Source organism: Globicephala melas, chromosome 12 (assembly GCF_963455315.2).
Source record: "Globicephala melas chromosome 12, mGloMel1.2, whole genome shotgun sequence".
In the NCBI taxonomy this organism is placed as follows: domain Eukaryota; kingdom Metazoa; phylum Chordata; class Mammalia; order Artiodactyla; family Delphinidae; genus Globicephala; species Globicephala melas.
This window is the reverse complement of record NC_083325.1, coordinates 65,894,004-65,903,796: the sequence shown is the minus strand read 5'-3', so window position 1 is coordinate 65,903,796 and position 9,793 is coordinate 65,894,004. Positions and strand designations below refer to the sequence as shown.

General features: G+C 54.6%; 1 protein-coding gene across 5 annotated transcripts in view; it reads right to left on the bottom strand.

The window, feature by feature from the left end:
• Positions 1 to 895: 895 nt before the first annotated feature.
• Positions 896 to 9,793, bottom strand: part of GALNT14 (polypeptide N-acetylgalactosaminyltransferase 14) — a 223,840-nt gene continuing 214,942 nt past the window's right edge. For all 5 annotated transcript variants that reach the window (XM_060309623.1, XM_060309624.1, XM_070046883.1 and 2 more), the window contains 2 exons: positions 2,675 to 2,794; positions 896 to 1,460 (listed from right to left, as the gene is read on the bottom strand). In XM_060309623.1, the coding sequence (XP_060165606.1) occupies positions 1,302 to 1,460; positions 2,675 to 2,794 (279 nt within the window). In that variant the 3' untranslated portion in view covers positions 896 to 1,301. The remainder of the gene's footprint in view (positions 1,461 to 2,674; positions 2,795 to 9,793) is intronic.

Genomic DNA, 9,793 nt, shown 5'->3' with positions numbered 1-9,793 from the left:
TCCGTCTTGCTGGTACTCTTGCCTTCCTGGCTTGCTTGGCTGGTGGCTGGGTTAGAGAGGCCGACGTGGCAAGGAACTGAGGGCAGCTTCTGGCCAAGAGCGAAGAGCCACGTCCTACCCACAACCACGGCCACACCTTGACTGCAACCTTTCAAGTCACCCTGAAGCAGGGGACCCGGGGAGGCTACGCCCCATAGAAACTGTGCGGCCAGAGATGTGTGTTGCTTTAAGCTGCTAAGTTTTGGGGTCATTTGTTTCTCGGCGATAGATAGCTAAAACCATTACTAATCAGCACGTGGTGAACTTACCTTGGCCGAGAATGTACAGGCAATTCCGGGAACTTTTAAACAACATGGGTCGGTTCTTTTCTTAAAGCCTAGTTACTAAGAATGTACAACCACCATACCCAATTCCCAGAACACACTGGGGATTTGTTAGAGGAAGAAACTCCCACACCGATGGCCACAGACTATAAAGCCATCAGGGCCCACAGAGACGCCTAGAGCAGTGATTCCAACCAGGGAGGAGCCTGGACCCTGCCCTGGACCTACTGCAGTGGGATCCCCACAGGTAGACCCTAGGGCTGCTGAATTGTTGCAGTTTCCCCAGGTGAGACAGTGTATCCCTAGGTAGGAAACACTGCTGTCCTTCGCCTCCCCCACTTGATGTAACAGGAGATGAAGGGCCAGAGAAGGTACGTGTCCTCTCCAGGTGGCACTGCCTGCCAGCGGCAGCTCAGGATCAGAGGGCAGGTTTCCCATCTCTCCGTCCTCTTTTTCCACCCCCAACAAGGCCCCACCACCTGCCCACCCCGACTCAAAGGAGAACTCAGCCTAGCTCTGAGCTAACCCAAGTGGAAACAAAGGAGGAGAGACACAGACAGAACTTCCACGGTTCCTTTATTTGTTTTGAAAAGCACCTCCGCCCTTCGTCTCTCAGTCGAGTCCTGGCCTAGTGACGACGAAGGCTGCTCTCTCTGGCCTCTTTCGTTAAGACAGGGAACCACATCAACACTTCCCATCGGATCTCTGCCTCCAGGTACCGTGCAGGGGCAGACCCAGCCAGGACTGGAACTTAAAGGCCTTGAGAACACGGGGATCTGTCTCTGAGTTGCTCTTGGCTTGCAGTCTCTTCCTGCATCCTCCCTGACAGCCATTCCTGTCCTGGGGGGGGGGCTCTGCCTTCGCCTCCCCATTCAGGGCTTCTGCAGTAGTTCGGGGCTGCCTGCAGCCTGGTTTCCAGTCCGATTCTCATCCGGGGAAGCACCACCCCACGGCCCCCGCCGGTTCCGACACGGATCTTCAAGAGCTCACCAGGTCCCAGTGCTGGCTCATAAGTGAGGACTCACACGGATTGACAACGATCTCCCTGCCGTTCTCAGTGCCATCGCCAAACATGTCTGTGTCTAGGCAGAGGTGGGATGCCACATGCTCGATGCGGGAACCAGTCTTGGTCCATTGCTGGGAAGATGGAGAGGGGAGAGGATGAACCAGAATTCTCTGGCTAAGGTCCTGGGTCCTAGCAATAGTATTGGGAGTTCCAGCGTAATCAGAAATGTTGACACCACATGGCTAGGGTCATCCAGAGACTTGACTTCATGGTCTCATGGAGGAAGAAAACTGCAACTAATTGCCTTGCCAGATATTGTTGTTGGTTTTCTTTTTTTTTTTATCGGATTAAAAAAAGTAAAAGCGAAATCAATATGTTTGCTAGGAAAACTCATTAGAAGGCAATAACTTTCCAAGCCATAGGCCAGAAAATGTAAAGCGAGTTAGTCACAGGAGCAGCTAAAGAAATGATCCACGCTCGGTATCTGCACCGTCATGAAGAAGTGGGTGAGAATGAGGAGGGGGGGATGGCGAGGCAGCAGCGGGGAGGGGCTCCTGGGCAGCACCTGAAGCCGAACCTCTGCTCCTCCAAAGTGCTTCAGCACACGAGGGGCCCAAGTAGAGAGGGGGTCTCGTGCTGCTGCTTCCCAGACTTCATCTCACTGGACAAGGAGGGAGGGGATGGACACGTGTTGGGGAGCTACCACTGACCAGGTATCACAGATCATCTCAGTGAATTGCTCTAAACAGCTACCCTGTGTGGTGGGCATCATCAACCTCATTTCATAGAGGAGGAAACTGAAGCTCAGAGAGGTCCAGTAACCTGCCAAGGGTCACACAGCCAGTGAGCCGTGAAAATGGATATTTGAATCTCGGTCTCTCTAACACCAGGACCCAGTTGGCAGGAAACTGAGTGGAGCCAACACTGTGCCGCCAGAGAAACTAGGCACAAGGTACATCCAGAGTGCTATGAACTTTGCTGGACGTCCTGCCAGAGGCCAAGGCCCCCGAAGGCAGAGGTTCGAGTCTTGTTCATCCTTGTGGCCCCGCAGGCTCTGTCCCAGTATGCTCCTGCTCTGGGATCCTGGGTGGGCGTCGGAGCAAGACAGGGCAGTACAAGATACACACACAAGCTGAGGTATAGCGCGGTCAATAGGCTTTCACACGGCAGCGCATCGCTGCTGTGGGCACCACGGATGGTATCAGAGGCCCCTCCCTCCCTCTCCTAACCAGAGGACCTCTTCCTTATCGACCCTTCCTCCTCTGAAGCTTCTCTCTTTTCCTGCACACGAGACTTAGACCTACACCGGCGGCCACGTCCCAGGGCAGACGCGCTGAGCACTTACCTGTCTGTCATCTCCATTCTTGCAAAGGACAAGAACCACCGGGGCGCCAGGGAACAAGGTGATGACTGACAGGCACAGCTCCTCCTGGAGGATCTGCTGGGTGTATGTGAAGGCCCAGATCTGGAGGGGAAGAGGCCAGAAAGGGTCACCTCAGGATGCTTGGAAGCCACCCCTGTTGGGATACTACTGTGCCTGCGTGTGACAATTAGCACAGCTTGGTACGAAGCACTGGGCGGGGCGGGGCGGGGGGGGGGGTCCTAGCGGGAATCGACTGTCAACAGGTGATCTGGGAAAATGCTACTCAAGAGCCAGAGATTCTTGGGTCACACCCTCGGCGAAGTCCCCGCCCCTCTCCCAAGAAGGGGACTGGCCTGGGGCATGCAGGCTGCCTCTGAGAGGCAAGGACCAATTCTGGGCTTTGGGCAGGAGACTGAAGGACACCCCGGCCGAACTGCATGGTCTCCAGTTTCTCCGTTTGGATCGGTGTCTGTTCCCCACACTTGACATTTCACATAGCTACCCGGCAGGTCACACCCCCCCATCCTCCCAGCTGTCTTTAGAATGTCCCTTCTTTGAAAAGGAGTCCAAATTGGCGCCCTGAGAACGTGAGAGTTGTGACAAGAGGCAGATGGAGGGGCTAAGGGAATGAGGAGGGGGTGGGAGAGGAGAAGGAAGGAAAGAAGGAAGTTGTGAGAAATAAAATCATTCCAAGAGGGCGCATGCACGCCAGCACTCTAGGAGAACAGAGCACTTGGCCCTGGACCTCCTGCATGGGGAGCAGCTAAGGAATCGGATGGACATGCAGAGTTCTGACGGAGGCGAAGGGAACGGGGCATTCGGTGAGGTTCATTACGAGGAAGGAGGAACGTTTCCTTCAAGCGCCAGAGACCAGAGAGCAACCAACTGCTGAAGCAGCCCGGGCCACCGCCCAGCTCTTCGTTCAGGGGCGGAAATGCTGGCATAATAGTTGTCAAACGTGAACCTTCAAGAGGTTTTTCCTAGGTTGTAAAACAGGGATAACATCTGTCCTTTGTCTTATCATGGGGCAACGAAGACTTGTGAATCGGATGCCCCGAGGGGAGCTGCAGAGAGGACCCCTTTAAGGGCTGTACCTCTCCTCTTCCACGACACCCTTACCGTCCAGTGGACCTTCTGTCCCTGCACCAGGCCACTTGGTGTCGAGAGACGACCTAGACCAGAAAGTACTCCCTGGGGAGTGGATGGAAATAGAGACAAACAAAGACTGGCTGTGAGTTGAGAATTCCTGAAGCCTGGGGATGGGTACACGGGGGTTCTTCATACTCTTCCACTGAGTTCGATTTCTGTATCTATTCAGTTTTTCTTTTTTTTAAATAATAAAACGTTAGGAAATGTACTCTCTGGCCTTGTGAACATAACCATGCTACGCAAACCATTTGCCTTCCTCCAGGGTAAGCTGCAAGGGAAAGACGCCTGTATACATGGAGGTAACGTCGGAACGATGACAAGATGGCTAATAGAGGCTCACATTTCTTGAGCACCTACTATGTGCCAGGCACTGTTCTGGGAGCTTTACACATGTTAACTTAATCACAAGACTCCAATTAGGTAGGTGTTGTCATTATTTCCCTTTTACAGATGAGGAAGGTAAGGCTCAGAGAGGTTATCCTAAGTCAGGTACACAAAGTGGCCCCAACACCCACTCTCCCCAACAGCTCTGCTCGAGCTACTGCTGCCGCTGGGGTCATGGCTCGTTCTGGGCCCTTTGATTCAGTTTAATCTCGGGAGACCCCTCCTCCAGGTCGTAAATATTAAAACAATAGATCAGCTCCTCCTTGACAGGAGATAGCTGGCAGGAGCTTCCTCCTCTCGGCCACTTCCCAGTGGCAGCCCCTGTGAGAAGGGAAACCAAGGTCACACCCTGTGTCGGGGGCCGGGGAGGGGGCAGACCAGAGAGTAGGCCCCTCCCCTGACACTGATGGGAACCGGGCAAGAGTATGAACGGAGGCCCACCCGCCGCGGACGCCACACCAGGCCAGGGGACACGCGTGGCGCTGGCTTCCAGCCTGAGCTGCCCCCCTTTACTTCCCACCCCACCTCTGTCCCCCACTGTGAACTCCCAGCCTGCATCTCCCTGCTTGGTCACTCCCCTCTCAAGGGTCCCCCTAGGGCCTGGGTGTGTGGACCTGGGACACAGTCCATCCTCTGGAACGGACCCAGGGGAGAGAGATCCACACAAGTCCCGAAATCAGGCTCGGGTCATTAGGGCGGATTCTGGGGTCCTACACATTTGGGGAGTGTAATGCAGAAGGCGGACACAGGTCCTAGGCGTGAGCCCTGAGAATTCCTTGGCCTGTGGTGCGGGGGGAGAGCAGGGCCCAGGTACAAGGGCAGGGCTGCCAGGGGGCCATTTGCCCAGGCCCACCGTACCACTGGCCTCAATGTTAGACTTCTGCATTGCCTGGAAATGAGGATAAACACACAGTCACCGACATGGAAAGAAGATGAGACTCATCACTCCGTCCCACTACCCGACCACACAGCTTGCAGTGAACCATGAATTAGCATCTTAAAAATAAACCCCGTAATTATCTTACGATCACTACAATACACTAGCTTTGTGTTTTTTATGTTAAAAGCATTAATTGATTAAATATAAAAACTTAAAATATACCACAATTTCTGGTAGCCCATTTAGGCACTTTTTTTTTTTTTTTTTGTGATACGCGGGCCTCTCACTATTGTGGCCTCTCCTGTTGTGGAGCACAGGCTCCGGACGCGCAGGCTCAGCGGCCATGGCTCACGGGCCCAGCCGCTCCGCGGCACGTGGGATCTTCCCGGACCGGGGCACGAACCCGCGTCCCCTGCATCGGCAGGCGGACTCTCAACCACTGCGCCACCAGGGCAGCCCTGGGCACTTCTTTTTGAATATCCTTAGGGGCTTCAAAAACCAGAAGTGCTGAGGATGGTGTGGGGTAGGGTGGGGAGTGGTGGTCCTTTTAACTCTGAGACACCCCATCCACAAATGCCTTCCAGGAAGGAATGTATATGGTACCCTGGGGGCTCTGAGGAAACCACCTCGAGACGCCCGGGGGAGAACGTGCACAGGCACAGACAGGTATTGAAGCCCTCATGCTATGTGGACTTTGCATTAGCTGGTGCTTTACTGGCATCGAAATAATTCAGCCTCGCAATTCCCCAGAGGGACGCAGCTCTGTGGCCACACATATGCAAGAGAAGAGAGTTAAGGGGGAAGCAGAACATGGGAGCAGGTGGGGAAGGAAGCAAGGAGAGGTTTTCCGATTCCTATTCTGCGGCCTGTCAGGCTTTGCAGAATGGTCGGTGATGAATGGGTTTATTAAATGAATCTCAGAGTCAGAAATGAATTCAAGAAGGCGGCAGTGGTTGCTCAGGCTGGCCTGGTCTCGATCGGTGAGCACTGACGGCTCCATTTCAGGGACTGGCAAAGTCACAGCCTTCAACCCAATGCACACAGACAAGGCCATATCCATGGAAGCTAACCCAGAGGCCATCCTGGAGGTGGTGTGGGATGCCTCGCCCCTCTGGGACGGGCTGGTAAGGGGTTGAGGAGGAGGCAGTCCATTCCTGGCCCTCCAGCCTCTTTGCTGCTGCCCTGGAAGAGGGGAACTGATGCTGGGGAGGGGATGGTCCAGGCCGGACAGCCTGAAGGCCTTCTGTGCTCGGAGGAAGTCTCTGGAGCTGCCAGTGTGGGTGGGAGACATGAGTGACCCGTCACTGGGGGAGGAGACTTCTCGCTAGTAAATGCTCACCTGGCCACGGCAGCTAGCCTGGGGCTTACTGTCCTGCATTGGCTGGAGAAGCAGAGAGGAAAGATTTTCTTCAGAGGAGATACCTGAAGGAGTAAAGTTCTGAAGGGAGCAGGCATGAAGCTAAGCTGGGGCCCAAGCCCAGGGGCTGATCTTAGAATGGTCCAGAGCCACCGCCAGTAGGCAAGGGCACTGCTTTCCAGCTGGGGTGCTTTTGCCCCTAGCCACCTACCCAGGGGACAGCTGGCAGTGTCTGGAGGCATTTTTTGACTATTATGACTAGGTCGGGGCTGTTACTGACACCTAGTGGGTGTGGTCAGGGATGTTGCTAAACATTCTACAATGCACAGACAGTCCCTGCAACAAAGAATTACCTGGTACTAATGCCAACTGTGCTGAGGTTGAGAAACCCTAGCCTAGCCTTTTTTTTTTTTTTAGTTTTTGTTGGATATAGTTGCTTTACAATGTTGTGTTAGTTTCTGCTGTACAGCAAAGTGAATCAGCTATCTGTAAACACATATCCCCTCTTTTTTGGGTTTGCTTCCCATTTAGGTCACCACAGAGCACTGAGCAATAAATTCTCATTACCTAGCCTAGTCTTAAGAGCTTGGTATCTGGAGGCGGCAGGGCCGTGTCTGAACCCTGCTCTGGCGCTACTAGCATATGACCTGGGTAGCCTTGGTCCCTCCTCTAAGCCTGCTGTGAAACCCCCATCTGTGAAGTGGGGGTTATTGTGAAGCTGAAACAAGCAGATGTTCGTGGAGCACTCAGCCCACTGCCCAGCCCCTGGAGGAGAGTCTCCGTGAACCATCTTTTTGCAACACATGGGAAGGAGTGGTTGGATGAGGAGAGAGAAACATTGCCATGTGGACAGACGTTAGGGGGCTGTGTTTTCCTTAAGGCAGAAGCATACATCATTTTCTGCTGGTGGTGAGTTCCCTGTTCAAAAATTCTCCCGTGTGGGGAAGAGTAAACAACGGAGAAGAAACAGTGGATGGGAGGCAGCCCTGCCGGCTGTGCTGTGGTTAGACGGCCAAAGTAACTCGGTGTCGAGGGACGCTTCTGTTCTTGATTGTTCACCTTCCGTTGTCTACGTGACCCTCACAGCCACCCTGGGAAGTAGGTACGATTGGATGGAAGGCGGACTGAGGTCAGTGGTTGCTCTGGGCAATGCCAGGGGCAGACCCTGGGGCTGACTGTGAATGCGGGACCTCCCTGGTGAGGCGGGATCTGAGCCAAGCGCGTCCAGGGCCACGGGCTGGCCTCAAACCTCGTAGGCCACACTGGGCATTGCCCTCGTCCATCGAACACACCCTGAAGCCTGCTTCAGACAAGATGCTGGGAATGAACGAGTGGGTCCAAGCGAACCTTTAGTTCAGCCGACCTCTTGATGCGCCTGCATGGCTGCGGGATCCCCCAGATGCACTGACTGGCCGTGCGGGGGACCTTCATCACCTGCAGGGACAGAGCTCAGCCGTGCCCTGGTGGGGGCCCTCTGACCAGGGGCGGCTCTGAGACACGCTCCTCTCCTTCAACTGGGACTAGACTCACTTTGGGGATCTTTGTTTCCAGTCCATCGTGTCCTTTCCTCCCAAGTTGTAAGAATACACCCAGTACATATTGTGTTAGGCCAGGCTGTTGGACTCTGGAGTGACTGCCGGGGCTAAGACCCTGGCTCGCTTGTTTTTTAACCCCATAAACTTGGGTGAGTTACTTAACTCTGCGCCTCAGTCCCCTCAGCTCTGAAATGCAGATTGCAGCAGCCCCGTACTCGGAGGGTCCAGTATGGTGCTGAACAGGGAGCAAGTGCTCAGTTACCCTCCGCCCGTTGGCTGTGATAGTGGAGGATGCCAACAGGAGGAGAGACGGCCCTGGAGATCCTCCTTTGGAAAACTGCCTTTGCTTCGCCTCCCAGGACAGATGCTGGAGAGGCAGTCGTGATGGGGCCATTCCCAAGGGTGTGCTGAGAAAGCCGGGGAGGAAGGGTGGTATCAGGCAGGGAAGGTGACCGCTGGCAACCTGTCCCACTGGCAGACTCACCGAGAGGTGCCAGTGTGAGTCCGGGTTTGGGGGAAGAGCTTTGATCTTCATCTCACCCACCCAGGCTACCTAGTGGCCTGCACGCATCCTTCACAAGCCAGTAGCCTGAACTGCTGGGGATCCAGGTGGGAGGACACACTAAAAAGGTTTTCATTTATGTTTTTTCCCTTTCTTTAAATGCGGATACAGTGAGATTGGTGCATCTGTCTTCTTTCTATCTTTCCAAGTATTTTTCTAGGGAATCCAATAAAATTGAGAGGAAACTTACTACCCAGAAGGCTTCTGCGGCTTCACACATTTACAAACTGATGATGTATTTCCCTTTCTACCCAAGGCATCAGGTTGCTGCCATCTTGAATACACACTCAGGTTAGATATTTTGTTCCCAAGGTTGACAAACCAGCCAAAGAAAGGGAAGGGAGGGAGGGTGAGGGGTGGATGGGGCTGCGGTGGAGCAGGGTCGTGAGCCAGCATTGGGGCCATAGGACAGCCATGGTTGGACGGTCTCCTTTCAACAATGAGGACAGCCACGTGCACAGGGACACGCCACCTGGAGAGTCAGTGGCCAGCTGGAAGCAGAGCTCAGGGCCCCCGAGCCCCATCCTCTGCTGCCCTTTCACCCCACGTGTTGAAGACGCCGGAATCCACCACCCAAATAACCTGAGCCTGATTTCGGGACTTGTGTGGATCTCTCTCCCCGGGTCCGTTCCAGAGGATGGACTGTGTCCCAGGTCCACACACCCAGGCCCTAGGGGGACCCTTGAGAGGGGAGTGACCAAGCAGGGAGATGCAGGCTGGGAGTTCACAGTGGGGGACAGAGGTGGGGTGGGAAGTAAAGGGGGGCAGCCCAGGCTGGAAGCCAGCACCACGCGTGTCCCCTGGCCTGGTGTGGCGTCCGCGGCGGGTGGGCCTCCGTTCATACTCTTGCCCGGTTCCCATCAGTGTCAGGGGAGGGGCCTACTCTCTGGTCTGCCCCCTCCCCGGCCCCCGACACGGGGTGTGACCTTGGTTTCCCTTCTCACAGGGGCTGCCACTGGGAAGTGGCCGAGAGGAGGAAGCTCCTGCCAGCTATCTCCTGTCAAGGAGGAGCTGATCTATTGTTTTAATATTTACGACCTGGAGGAGGGGTCTCCCGAGATTAAACTGAATCAAAGGGCCCGGAACGAGCCATGACCCCAGCGGCAGCAGTAGCTCGAGCAGAGCTGTGGAGCCAGGTTTCCAAACCCTGCCTTACTTCCAAATCCTCACTTACTAGTGTATGACCTTGGAGAATTCTCTCCAGGTCTCACGTTCATTATCAGCAAAACGAGGA